This window comes from Podarcis vaucheri, assembly GCF_965113315.1.
Source record: "Podarcis vaucheri genome assembly, chromosome: 11".
NCBI classification, from domain to species: Eukaryota; Metazoa; Chordata; class Lepidosauria; order Squamata; family Lacertidae; genus Podarcis; species Podarcis vaucheri.
The window spans coordinates 27,588,547-27,603,016 of NC_138749.1; the positions used below are offsets into that span (position 1 = coordinate 27,588,547).

Sequence of the window (14,470 nt, forward strand, 5' to 3'; positions counted from 1 at the left end):
GGTTCTCTCCCAGTCCTACCTGGAGATGCTGGTGATTGAACTTAAGAGTTGAGATCTTCTGCATAGACAGCTGAGTTATAGCTCTTCCCTGCCAAATAGGTGATATCAGTTGGGTCAGAGCCAGTTGGTACCCTTGCATGAGCATAAGGGTTTTGATTGGTAGTGGGGGATTGGTTTGTGGGAGGAACATATTTGCTGTGGTGCTTGGGCATGGTGCTGTCAGGGTATGGGGAAGATGGGAAAAACACTTCCTTCTCCTTTTTCATGAGGGGGTAGTAGACGCCTCTGCTGGTGCAACAGCACTGTGAAAACAAATTAGATACCCCTGTGTGTTTAAATCCTATTGGAGATATTTCAGCTTCTCCTCTGGACTTCACAGAGGTATAACAGGTATTTCAAAGCCCTAATACATGGTTGCATCCTTGATTTGAATCAATAATGTGACTTGTATGTCCTAGTTTCTGAGTCAGAGATGGCCTGAGGAGTTCACCGAGTGTTAAATGATGTTCATGTTGACATTTAGCAGGCAGTTCCATTATGTAGATTCTTCCTCAGAAAAAAGAGTCGTGCATTTGATAGATCTGCAGTCAGATTTTGGGCCTGTGAATGAACCCTATTGGGAATGATTAGAAGAGGTAAGAGTTGAAGTTTGAAATTTTGGAGAAACACTTTGGTCTCCTAAGAGAAGAGCTGAGAGAAAGCTCTGGGGATTAATTGGAAATCCATAAAACACAATTGATGGAAAAAGTTCTGAAATGCAGGTTGTTTAGGTGTTGGATGCACCGTTCTGTATTATCTATAATTTGCATTTCCTTGTAACAAACTGCAAAATATGTTACTATTTCTTTTGTGTGTGTGTGTGGAAGAGAAACTGAGGCACAAGAGAGTGATACTCAAGTTTTAGCCACTGAGTCTGGGGCTAAGGTGAAAGCTGAGCCCAGACAATGTTCATTATTTGGCCTTCTGAGCCACAGTGGCTCATTCTTTTCTTATTTTGTCACAAAGGTAGTCATAGGGGAGGTTTCATAGAACTCGGACAAATTCTTAGAACTTTAATTGATTTACTTACTGCATTTATATAATTTTATGGTAATATGCCCAAGGCAGTGAAAACCCTAAAATGTTGAATGAAGCAAACATGCACAAAAACACAGGTCAAAATAATACAAGAGCAGAATTCTTTCAGGCCATTGGTGGTTCCATCAGTTACTAACAGGCCAGGCTTAGGAAATGCATTCTATCTTTTGCCTTCCCATCTTGGCATATGGGCCTTTGTATCACCTGGAAAGATGGGAGACATGCTACCCCTTACTAGACACCCTCAGGCCATCTTGAGTTTTGTTTCCATTTGTGTTCAGAATTGGTAATGATGAGTCTTTGTTAGTTAAGCTTATTTGCTGATACATGATGGCTGTGAACATGGACATAGACAGAATTTATTTTAGGGGGACAGGCTTTATGTTAGGGGGACAGAACTGAGTTATCTGTGATGCAATTGGTCAGTTAAGTATTTTTATTTATTTGGTTGATTTAGGTGGGGCAGCTGCCCCCATCCCGCACCCCCCTGGGTATGCCCATGGTTGCAAAAGAGCAGTATTCTCACTATTTATCTGGTTGTCTAATCATTTAAGGTTTAAAAATATCCAGGAAACTTAATTTTTTTTTTAACAAGCTAAGAATCACTGCTGTGTGCATGCCATATAATTACCCTATGAGATTAATGGGTTTTCTTTCGGATTCCCTTTCTTGTTCATATTGTGCTTTAATAAAATATTTTTAACATTTTCTTTTTTTAGCACAAGTACAAGCTCCTTCAAATAAGATGATTAACTTTTGATCATGAATTAAGGAACAGCTGTGCTTCAGTGTCATGTGTTCCTTCCTAAGCTTGGAATAATTTTCTGGACGCAAAGGGAAGGAACTTAACTTCCTGTGATTTTATGCAGAAACAGAATTTTGCTCATCTGTAAAACAATAATGGGACAACCTAAACAAGATAGATAAATCATTTTTGATAGGGTCATAAAGCTTGTTTGTATCTTGGATGTGTGTTGAAGAATAGCATTTTAAGCATATTTTGTTGCACTTCTTAATTTTTTGTTCTGTTCCGAAATCTGACAGTCTCTGTGGCAAGGGGCGGGCAGATTTTCATTCCTCTGAAGAGAAAAGTCTGCATTTTAGGAAGGAAACTGCTTCTTAGAATATTAGACATGAGTCGATTGAGATACAGTCCTGAAGCCTTCTTTCTGCTAGCAAAATCAGTGCAGTACGCTTGCGGTTAACCTGGAAGAAAGCTGCTGACATTTCTTCGTGACAGCTAGAAGTGGAAGGACCCAAACTTGCAGTGCTCCCTCCCCCAAGAGATTGTTAGTCCATTCCTTTATAGTGGCTCATTTGGGCTCTCTGTCATCACCAGGATGCTGCCACTGAATGTGTGTCATGGTTACAGTAGAATGTGGTAACGTAACAGCCATGAAAGCCCAACGCGAAAGGCTGCAAATTCCAGGGCTGACCTTGGAGTAAGTATTGTCTGCCTTTTAATATTTTAATGCTTTCTGCATGGCACTAGCTTTTGTGCGAGCTGTAGTTATTTAACATGCGTTTGTGCTGACAGGCTCAGAGCACTGCAGCTTTAGGTCGCAGGAACATTTTCAGAATGCATTTCAGTTGCTGTTCGCAAATGTGTGAGCCTAAAGCAAGGATATTGCAGTATATTTCAGATTAAAATATACTGCATATTTAAAATCACTGAATGCATGAATGTGAGCATCCTAAAAGCATACTGTGAAATAATGCTTTGGTAGGCCACGGTGTTCGTTTCTCTCTCACACCCTTTCTGTTTCTGTTTGTTTATCCCAGTGCTGCCTTTTTGAAAGGCCTCTTTCTCTGCTGAATAATAGAGAGCTCTGCAAGAGATTAGGGCATAAGAGGAATGCTATTTGTGAAAATTCATTGCGTATGATCCATGTTTTACTGTGTAGAGTACTGGTGAACTGTATTGCATTCTGACATTTCTGCTTGGTATTCTAGTCTTTGCATTAAATGTGCTTGTGTGGGTAAGGCTTTGTTTACTTAGTGATGTTTTAGGACTGATGGACTCATTTGAATGATTCCAGTTTGCATTTAGAAAACAGCTGCATAAAAACATACGTATTTGATTTACAGTGAACATGTTGACCATAATGTCTGATTTTTAAAGTGCCAGTCCATTGATTCTGAATAAATCAGCCAGTGCAAAATGTGTTTATTTTTGTGTCCCACCACAATTTGCTGCATAGATATAGATGTGTATCAGCACACACACACACATGCAGTATTCTCTCAAGATGTTATTTTTGTAGGTATTGAATAGATTTAATGTGCCAGTTGTTCTGCTTTCCTAAAGAGAATAGGTCATCTGTAAGGTCAGGTTACTTAGCTGTGAACCATTTTACCCATCTACAAAATAGATATGTTATTTGATATACGTTTGCATTTATGCATGTAGTGCCACTTCTAGTGAGTTGTAACTGATACAAAATATTAATTCTGTTAGTAAAAATGGCATTCTGGTATCTTTGACCACCTTTGATAACTAGATTACAGAAACACTGACATTAATAAAGGTAGTAGTTTCTGTGTTTCATTTATTGTATGTGATGTGTAGATAGTACCCTGAAAGAATTACCTAAATTCACTGATAATGGTTTGCTTATTGTTTATTTTATTTGAGCATACCTTCCTTTAAAAAGATGGAGTCCAGTGTTTATACTTGGAGTTTTGCTTGATTGTAACTTAACCATATATAAAAGTAATAAATAATAGTAAAAAATTCTTGATTTTGTAAAGTATTGGGATGTGATTGTTTTTAGTCTCAACATTTTATTATTTTCTGTTATATAGCTTTTATGTCTGACTTAATGTTTGACATATTTAATTTACAAAGTTTCTAAGGTAAAAATGATCCATTACGTTGCATTGGCAACTTGATAAAATTCTAACTCTTAACTATTATTTTGGTCAATTTTAGACACAATGACAGCTGGCAAACTTTGTATTTTTTGTTACTAATTTGAAAAAATTATAGCTTTAACTCCATTTTGCAAACATTTTATTAATAATCAAAATAACAGTATTCCTGAAGGGAGCCATGGACTCCAGTAGGCATAGTTATATCTTCTGTTTCCATACTGTCTCTGGCCTGTGTACCTCAGTTCTGCCCAGTTAACTATGATATTTGCCATTGTTCAGAATAATTTGGATGACATGGAGTTTTAATATTGGTAGTTGGCCTGTTGCCATTATTGTTGGTGTTATGACTGGTGGAGTTATATTAGTAGTATTTTAAGAAAATTCTCACTACAAACAATTTGTGCCAAGTTTACTAACACAAATAAACATAGGCTGGAATTAGGCACTATAATACAGATTTGATGTTTGCATTAGATTCAAGCACAGTGATGTTAAATTTTTACAGATGTCTTTCTGGAACAAGTATTTAAGATATCAGGTATTCATAATTCAATGTTTAGACACTGCTGTTGTCAGTGACTGTACCATATTTTCACAAATGGCATTCTCAAAACTAAAAATGAATAGTAATATTTTCATTATTATTTATTTTACTTGTATTTTCCTTTAGGCCTGTTGCATTTTTTATTTTGTAATTTTTCTTATGTGTATGTGTTAGTGTCGCATTTAAAGTACTGAAATAAGTTTTCAATACTTCTTTCAGCCAATTTTCATTCAGCGTTTGCACAGTGCAATATTGTAGCCAATGAGGTTCATCTGAGGCATGATCATTGTTAATTGATTCCCCCCGCCCCACTGCATGGCAATTCAGAATTGAGGGCAATCAGTTCTCCTGAAAGTTAGCAGAATCTTTCTTTTGTGCATCAATTTGTGTACTCAAATTTGTGCTAATTTCATTTTTACAAGCAATTTTTATAACAAGATTTGTTTTTTTTTAAAAAAATGCTCCGTGTGTTTGAACACTTTCTTATAATGAAAACATTTGCATGGTTAATCCCACCCCCCATTTAATTAGGAAGATACAGAAAAAATAGGGGTCTTTCAACATGATTTTTTTTTGTTTGGCTTTCCTCAATGTAGAGAAAATCAGTTTCCTGTCTACTGATTGTGCTTGAGGCCATACTCCCTTAATTCAGTCATACTATAGGATTTTTACTCAACTTCTGTTTACTAGAGATGACATTATTTTAACTTTCAGTCTCACCCCAAGAAGCCTGAGCCCAACCCCAACAAGCCCTTGCAGTCCATGCAGTCCTCTGTACGCTTTTCATTTTTGGAGGTAAGCAACTAAACTTCCATTGTTGCAGTTCTCTGCCTTCCACATTGAAGAGGGGGAGTAGATAATTGAAGCCTGTATGTATGTATGTATGTATGTATGTATGCATGCATAGTCAAGCAAATATTGGTAGCTTTAAAAATGTTTCCCCAAAGTAAATTAATTTACATGTGTGGTAAGATAATACTGGTAGAGTTAGAGGTGGTGGCAGTCTTTGGATTTCTGAAGATTCAAGGTTTGTGAATAGCCTTACTAATGCACCAGTTTGGCCATCATGATAACATGTGATTTATCTTTTCAGAAATGATCTGTAGTGAGCCTTGGGTTCACACATTTCTTGTTTCCCCTCCTCCAGCACCAGAGGAGATCTTACATTTTCATAATCCATAGTTTGAAGTTGACTTGTTTTAAACAAACTCTTAAAATTAACCAGAGTTTGTCATATTCGGACAAAAGAGCAAGATGCAGATAGTCTCGAACAGAAGCAAAATTTTCAATCCCGTGGCAAAATGAGCAACATACAAACTGAAGGCTTACCATGGCTTGTTTCAGTACCTGGTAGCTTTGCATTTACTGTACTCTGCTGTTCAGAATACTGTCAAATGCACACCATCTGATTTTATCAGTTAGTTCAACTTTTTTCCAGAAATTATTTGACCACTTGTGGTTGCCTAAAATTCAGTTATTCTTCTGGTCATTCATGATTACGATTGCCAACTCAAAAGTTTAGTACTTCATAGCTCTGTTCAGAATATTTTTGTATTCTGAAATGTTGTATTTGTCTGTGATGTTTTGGAATAATTTTTCAAAATTAGATAGACTTAATGTATTTGCTTTGCACAGGTTGTGCAGTAGTTCTTATATCTGTGCCTCCCACTCTCTGCGACGAGAGTCGCTAATTTGTGGTCTTCCAGATGTTGTTGGACTCCAACTTCTACCAGTCCCATTCAGCATGGCATATAATATGGAGTGATGGGAGTATTGGTTCAGCTCTAAGTTTAACACAACACAATGATTGAACAAATATTTAATAAACAACAATATTAATTGAGCACAGGGTTAATATTAAAGAAGAAGACGAGGAGAAAAAACCAAAGTTACTGAATTATCTTTCAGGACTGTCCTTGTTGGGTGCTTTGCGGGCAGTAATAATAGAGGTGAATTGATCTGAACCTCAAGCAAAATCTTAAAAACCAAGTGTATAGTATATGGAGCAGGTATTATCATTGTCCACCAAACTGTTGCATTCCCACCTTGGACAGAATGGATGGTTGTCTCAGCTGCTGGTTGGTTCATGAACTTTAAATTATAAACCGTCACACAAGGTCTGGAGTGTCCAGTTAACTGGAAACTGCTATGAATGGAACCCATATTTTAGGACTTATGTGGGTAAAGATTTTTTCCCCCTTTCTGTCCTCAGACACTTCACAATGAGAGTCTACCAGAACTCTGGAGTAAAGTTCTGGGGGTATGAGTTAGGACTCAACTGTTCAGCCTTTCTGTAGTCCAGCTCTTAATGCTAGGAGAACAGATCCCCACAAGATGCACTAAATTGTTGTTGTTGTTGTTTAGTCGTTTAGTCGTGTCCGACTCTTCGTGACCCCATGGACCAGAACACGCCAGGCACTTCTGTCCTCCACTGCCTTCCGCAGTTTGATCAAACTCATGCTGGTAGCTTCAAGAACACCATCCAACCATCTCATTCTCTGTCGTCCCCTTCTCCTTGTGCCCTCCATCTTTCCCAACATCAGGGTCTTTTCCAGGGAGTCTTCTCTTCTCATGAGGTGGCCAAAGTATAAACTAAATTGTATAACTAAATTGTTATGGTGCTGCAATTACCGGTACCAAGAGATGAGCACACATTTTTTTAAATTACCCAACAGAACTCATCTGCATTTTTCTGCCTTTATTTTAGTTGAATTTTATATGCATATAGTTTGGCAGGGTAAGAAATACTTTGCTGAATCACTAGATTTATAGTGTTTGTTGAATTAAGAGATGGATGCACATTTTTATATTTAATAGTAAATAAAAATGGATGAGCAGTTTTTTAAAAGCAGATGCATTCAAATGATGTTTTATATATTTAACCAAGCTGCATATACAATTCTGCTTTGCTGTAAATTGTGACCTACTTTTGGATCATTGTGTAAAGTCAGGGAGTTTTGAACAAAATTAATGGTTCAGTTTTCTAATTGATCTGTGCTAATCATTGCCAACTCACAAATCAAACTACAATTTCTCCTGAAGCAAAATAGCAGCTGTTGTCACTGAAGCAGAGTGGTGGTTTCTAGACAGATCCCCATTGAAATGTTGGTTCAGTTTTGTGTGAAAACAGTTTCCCTTTACGCTCTTGTCATCCATCATATCAGTTGCCTACTACTTCCCCTAGCACCACCTCTGTGCTCTACTGCTTCACTTTTCTACATTGCTGTCTAATGAAAGTGCATTTTTGAAATGATAAGAGGCTAAAAATCGTCATGGGTTGGTAGTAGTTCTGGCCCGAGTGAGTACTCCCTTGTGCAGTCATCAGATCAACACACATGCTGTTCTTGTAATTCCCCCCTTATGCCAACACTTCTTGCTTCTGCTGGCACAAAGTTCCAATTGCAAGCAGTCAATAGAAAAGGAGATCAATTACTTCCATCCTCCCATCTTTTCCTTTTCCTTGGAAACTTGCCTGAATGCTGCTGCAAGTTAGGACGTTGGCAGTGGGAGAATGGGAGCAAAGTACTGGCACATTGTGGTAATGAAGGTCAGATGAGTGTTGTAAGTAGTGCAGAAAAGAACTTTGGCAGGTGGTTTCTTAATATGATTTGGTAAGACTGTATATTAGTCTGTTGCCTGGTAGGCTTTATCAGGTAGGAGCATGTTTGTTTTTTGCAGATATCCTTTTTTTTGCAGTAAGCTCTTAGTATATGTATGTGGGACGTAAGCATGATATAGGTTTGAATTCTGGCTGTGTTGGGTACTTTTAACAGCCTTTGGGCCTTTAAGCTTTGCAAGAATATTAGAAGGTAGTTGACAGTGTAAACTATATCAATACTGTGAAAATATGTAGGCATTGAAGTAGATTTATTAGTATAATGACTGTTTAGTCAGTTACTAACCTATATATAAGCATTGGATATGACCGTCGACATACTAATTGGAAATGGGGCATGGTTTTCACTGTGATGGACTTAGACCATCAATTTGTTTAATGTAAGCTACCAGCAACAAGCAAATACAAGGCCCCTTTAACATGTATGAGGAGGGGGTTTATTGGGTTGTTTTTATTATGCATTTTTTTGTTTTTTTTGTGATTTTATGTTGCAACTGCCCCGAAACCTGCTGGTATAGGGCGGTATACAAATATATCATCATCATCATCATCATCATCATCAGGGGTGGTACTGACAGCTTGAAGTAGGCTTGTGTTCAGTTTTGTACCATTCCTCCAATTACCTTGTGTCTGCTGCTGAGAGGCAGGAGCTGCAGAAGATAGCAGCAACAGCCTGGATGAGGAAACTCCACCCACTGAGTGACTTCATCATTCTGATCATATTGTATTTTAAATATATTGTAAGTTAACTTGATGGTTCAGTAGTAGGTGGGGTATTAATATTTGAAATAATAAAATATGGGTGTATTTCTAGTCTACATGCTGAATTAATCTAGATTATCAGGTGATGCTTTAGCCTGGATGACAATATTACTAAAAACATTACTAAGAAACCTGTTACACAACAAGCTCATCAAAAAGGCTCACCTGTTAAGTACTTGACATCCCATCCATCCTATGTGCAGTTCTAGACATGCAACAAAAAACAGGAGACTTTGAAAGCTGCGGTGGCCTGGGCTGGGCTTGATGGGCCACAAGTTCTGCTGGCCTATATTAAAGTTTCCTTTTTCAAACTGAAATGCTCAGGGAATCTCCTCCTTACTGTGACCCTGCATTTATTCAGCTTCCCTCTATTTGTTAGCTTTTGGGTTATACCTGACAAATCATTAACATGTATTTGTCTGTTGAATACTATCTTATGAATGTGATCTACGTGTTGGTGACTGAGTGTTACAATGTTAAATAGAGCTGTCATTAGGAAATAATTAAATGTAGCGCATGAAACATGTCTTTGTAAGCCTGTTGTTGCCTTGTAAGCTGTAACTTATTATTCTTTTGTATACCTGTGAATGAATTAATGTTTCTTTTAAAGTTTTATCTTTGTCTTGCAGCTGCACTGTTCCGTTTCAAGGGCCTGGAGTTGGTGAGGGCTGAAAGGGAATTATTGGTTATATAACAGCTATTTTCATCTGTCTATCATCTATCTATCATCTATCTATCTGTGGTTCTCTTCTATTTTATTTTGGAGGTGTATGTGGTGTGGCTGATTAGCTGGATTTTATGAAATGAAAACCACTGAGAGGACAGTGTTTAAATACGGCAACAAGTTTACCCAGCTCTTTTCCTTCTTCATCTTTCTATGTTTAATCTCCAGTTTAGTAATGTGTCCCGATTCTTGTGCAGGCAATATGGAGTCTATCCAGTGCTTCTTATCTTAAGTTCTATGGCTAGTTATTAAAGAAAACACAATCTCAGTTCAATAAGCTTCTAGATTGGGGCTAAATTTGCAGAAGAGTCATTGAGATATCACAAATGGCCCATTGGCAACAGGGCCTTTAAAACTTGTTGGATTTCCTCCAGAAAGGGTAAATCTGGATTAGATGGGTGGTGGTGGTTATGGACTAGCATTTTGTTGTCAGTGACATTGTATGGGCACTACAAAGCACCTGAGTGCATGAGGAGCACTGCTACCAAAATAAAAACCCATATGGAAGTACCGTGACTGGCATTTGCATCAAAGTAGGTTGATTTACTTCAAACTCTAGACAGGCAGGATACCCTAATGTTCTACTGGCTTGTGTTATAATAAGCATATGAAGGGGGAAATAAACATCCAGAAATATCTGGATGCCCACAGAAGAGCTGGAATTGGCTGTGATTCCATGATACGTGTCCATGTTTGTTTAGTAACATACATTTCCTTTTCATGTGTCATCTTTTGCTGTGGCAAATATAGTGGAACACTACCAACTTTAAAAGAGTCGCATTGTCTGTCAGGCCTCATTTGAAGGTGCTTATTAAGGCTCCCAAATGATTTCTCCCTAAATATCTGAAAGAACCCCTCATTTTATACCAGCCTGCCTAAAGAGGAAGCCCCATTGGTGGTCCTTTCACCAATCAATGATCACAATGCAAGGGTCTGAAGGAGGGCTTTCTCTGCAGTGAGCCAACAGCTTTGGAATAGCCCCCCCCAGGTATGCCACACCCCTACTTTTTTCCAGCTTCATTCCAATGACAGGTAAACATGCACACTTTCCTTTGCCCAGGCTTTGTGGAGCGATGAGTTTACAGTGATACTTCATTTCCAATTCTGCTGCATGTTTTATGTAAGATTGTTATTAATTTAATTATAGTGTTTGATTTATTTTGTTTCAGATATTTAGTGTTAATTTTAATGTCCACTTTGTGCTGCCTTGAATGGCAGACTAGCAACACTTCCAGCAAGCAAACATTGTTTTATCTGAGTTGCCATGTAGAGTGTGAATATTGGGAGGGGGACATACAGAATCATAGAATTGTAGAGTTGGAAAGGGACCCTGAGGGTCATCTAATCCAGTCCCCTGCAATGCAGGGATCTTTAGCCCAACGTTGAGTTCGAAGCCACAACCCTAAGATTAAGAATCTCATGCTTTACCAACTTAACTATCCCAGGTCCAGAGCAACATTGCTCTTGCTTTTGAGAAATGGAAAAGAAAATTTGAAGAGAAAACCTCCCATGAAATATTTTCTCATTTACATTGAATTGCTTTGATTGATTGATTTTTAATATAAGACAATCTTCCAGCTTGGTGCCCTCCACGTGTTTTGAACAGCATATCCCATCAGTCTTAGCAAAATCTATTGTTGGTGAAGACTGATCTAGAATTCTGTGATACAACGCTCAAATCTTAGGTACATGTCTGAACCTAGTTGTGCTGCAGTCTTCATGAGATGACTACAGAGAGCCTTTGTTGCTTGGTAATCGCTACTTGCCTTCTTCTGGTGACCTTTGGTTTAGTTTAAAGCAAATATCTTGCTTCTGCTGTCCTTTTGAACTGGTTCATCTTTTCTGGTGAACCTTTTCACCTCTCCCCTCGAGCAACTGTGACACAGACACCCTGCTATATAGATTGAGCAACAAGAAGCCTTTGCCCTGCCTTGCTGAAGGACAAAAAGATCATAAGGAGATGGGGTGGAAAATGAAAAAGGCCTGTTGTGAGTGCCAAAGCCTAAGAGGAAGATCAATATTTATTTGTTTTATACACATGTGAGGAATATATTTTGCCTTTTTAAGTGACAGGTATTGATGTAGCACTCCCACTGCTTTATTAGCATTAGATAGAAGGAAAGGTAGAGTTGAGTGTCATCTGGATATTGATGACACTTAATTCCAAACCTCTGGATGACCTCACTCAGTGGTTTCATGTCCTTGAGTGCTTGGAGTTGGCTGACATCTACTAACTGGGACACTTTGTGTAGGAAATAAATGTTGGCCACTAGCTAATAATTTATGTCTTTAGGATTAAAGGTGGGTTTGTGCAGGAATGGCCATGCCACAACATATTTCAAGGCAGCTCAGGCTATTCCCACTCTGCAAGAAGAAGTTGCCACCTCCTGTACCTAGGTATACATTCCATCTCTGCTGGATATTAAGAGTGTGGTAATCAGCATACACTTGACCAAGACTTCAGACTTTAATAACTGAAAGTCATCCAAAAAATACTGGACAAGATAGAGCTTTGGGCAGCCCATAGCAGTCATGAAGTCCTATGCCATCGCAGATTAGGTGATCATAACTTGGATGATGATACCTCAGGACAGCCATGCTAGGAATCCTCATCAAATCCAAGTCCATCTCTGTCATTTTAGGAAGGGAAACTGATGAGACAATTGGATAGGCATTATACTTGCAGAATCCCTAATCTGAGTGCCCAACACACAATATAAATATTCAAGAGTGAGACTCAAACAGATAGCCTTGAGAACAAGATGAAATTCCTGTTGACCACAGTAATTTTCTTTCCCTTACTCCCAATTCTTTGCTGGGGCTGAACAGAATACAATATCTGGAAGCTGACAGACAGCTAGGACAGACTTAATCCAAAACATCCACCAAAGTCTTGGTAATTCTGGCCAGATCAGCCCATTCATTTACAATCAAATAATACATGAAGACTGTTATTTTGGACATTATACCATCAGACTGAGGATAGACTGGTAATTCAACTACGGACCATTTGGTTCACGCAGAAACCAAAATAATGAATGGACAGAAGATGTATAATATCACTTTCTCTTTCCTGGTTTATCACAGTCCAACAGCATATCTCCAGCTGCTAGTGTGCTTTTTCTTAATTTTCACTCTATTTTGCTTTTTAGCTGAGATGTTGGTGGCAAGAATGTCTATAGATGCAGCCTCATACAATCAATGTTTCCCTGATATTCTTCTAGGTTAAGGTGTAAGATCCTTTTAATCCTTTAGATGACAGGAGAGATAAACAGGTTACCACAAAACTATCTTCTATTTTCCTAACCCATTTGCTTTTTATTAAGCTAGTAGAACAGTGGAAGTTTGATTTGAACTCCAAATTGTTTGTTATGGATTGAATATAAATGGTTCAACTCATGCATAAATAGAGGTTGAACACATGTGATGTATAACTTGGAATTCATGTTCTCCAGATTATAGTTCTCTCACTCTTCAGAGAAGAAATGCAGTGAATGTGGTAGAAATCTTGAAAAAGGTAGCAGTTAATTAACTGTAACCACTAGAGGGAGTGAAGGGTCAATCATTGTGATTAGGGTAAAACAGAAAGCATTCTATCTTCATTATATTTTCCTCTCATAACGTTGGTTTTTTATAAGTAGTCTTCAGTAGTGAAGCTCTAGTTTGAGCTTTGCTATGTTTTGCTATATATTTCCTGCCACATATTTGAATATGAAATGGTAAACTTCATAAGATTTTTCATATAGAAATTGTGTACAGTGGTACCTTGGGTTACATACGCTTCAGGTTACATACGCTTCAGGTTACAGACTCCGCTAATCCAGAAATAGTGCTTCAGGTTAAGAACTTTGCTTCAGGATAAGAACAGAAATCGGCTGCGCGGCGGCAGCAGGAGGCCCCATTAGCTGAAGTGGTGCTTCAGGTTAAGAACAGTTTCAGGTTAAGATAGGACGTCCAGAACGAATTAAGTACTTAACCCGAGGTACCACTGTGTCTCTGTATGTGAAAGATTAAGTCCAGGGTTGCCATCCTTCTGGTCAGTTTCACAACCAGCTGTTCCAGGACATAGTAATTTAGAATTTTTACCTCTTTCTCTTGCCTGGAAGACAAATGTCCTCATTCTGTGTGGCGGTGATTGGAGTCACCTATTACTACAGCATTTTCTCTTTTGGATGTCTCATTGATTTCATTCTCCATCTCAAGATCACCCTGAGCATTTTGGTCCTTACACCTGAAGTACTTATTTACTCTTGGAGCCTAGTATCACCAACTACAGTGAATCTTGGGAGGATTCTGCCCCTTTGGAGATTTCCAGCTTGTGGGGCTCAGCCCCCTTTTAACATTCAGAGCCTCATCACTGCACCATTTCCTTTCCTTCCTATAGAGTTTGTAAAGGTCTAATTTGTAAATGAGTTGTATAGTTTTCTGACAAATTTTAAGCTGCCGTTAAAAGGTTAAGCTTTTGGGGAGAATGAGGAGTGTGAGGCCCTTTCTCTCCAGGTTACCTGCACAATTTCCTATTCTTTTGGCACTTGTTTGAGGTGGTTGTATTGTAATCTCAGTAAGGTTTAGCCGGAAGTGGTGGAACACAATCTGACACAGTACATGGCTTTGCTAACCCTCACAACGGCACTGTGGTTACTAAATATGTCAAACATGCTCAGTCAGATCTTAAAATTGTCTTAGATATCGGGGGTGGTGTGTATGTATGTATGTATGTATTTTATTACATTTGTATACTACCCTTCACCCAAAGATCGCAACATAAAAATATAAAATGAAAAAATAAAATGCGTAATAAAGATCAGTTCATATGGGGAGATGGTCCTTGAGGTATTGTGGTCCAATAAAAATTCTCCAGGAAGCTCATATT

General features: G+C 38.3%; 1 protein-coding gene across 8 annotated transcripts in view; it reads left to right on the forward strand.

Annotated features, from left to right (window-relative positions):
• MAST4 (microtubule associated serine/threonine kinase family member 4) overlaps positions 1 to 14,470 on the forward strand; it is a gene marked incomplete at its 5' end in the record, with an annotated part of 211,650 nt that overhangs the window by 100,882 nt on the left and 96,298 nt on the right. Inside the window, 2 exons of one of the 8 annotated variants that reach the window (XM_082191836.1) lie at positions 2,448 to 2,519; positions 5,210 to 5,290. The exons of 6 other annotated variants lie outside the window; for them this stretch is intronic. In XM_082191836.1, coding sequence (XP_082047962.1) covers positions 2,473 to 2,519; positions 5,210 to 5,290 — 128 coding nt within the window. Of the gene's footprint in view, positions 1 to 2,447; positions 2,520 to 5,209; positions 5,291 to 14,470 lie in introns of those variants that run through there. One more of the 8 variants, XM_082191843.1, reaches the window with a different exon arrangement.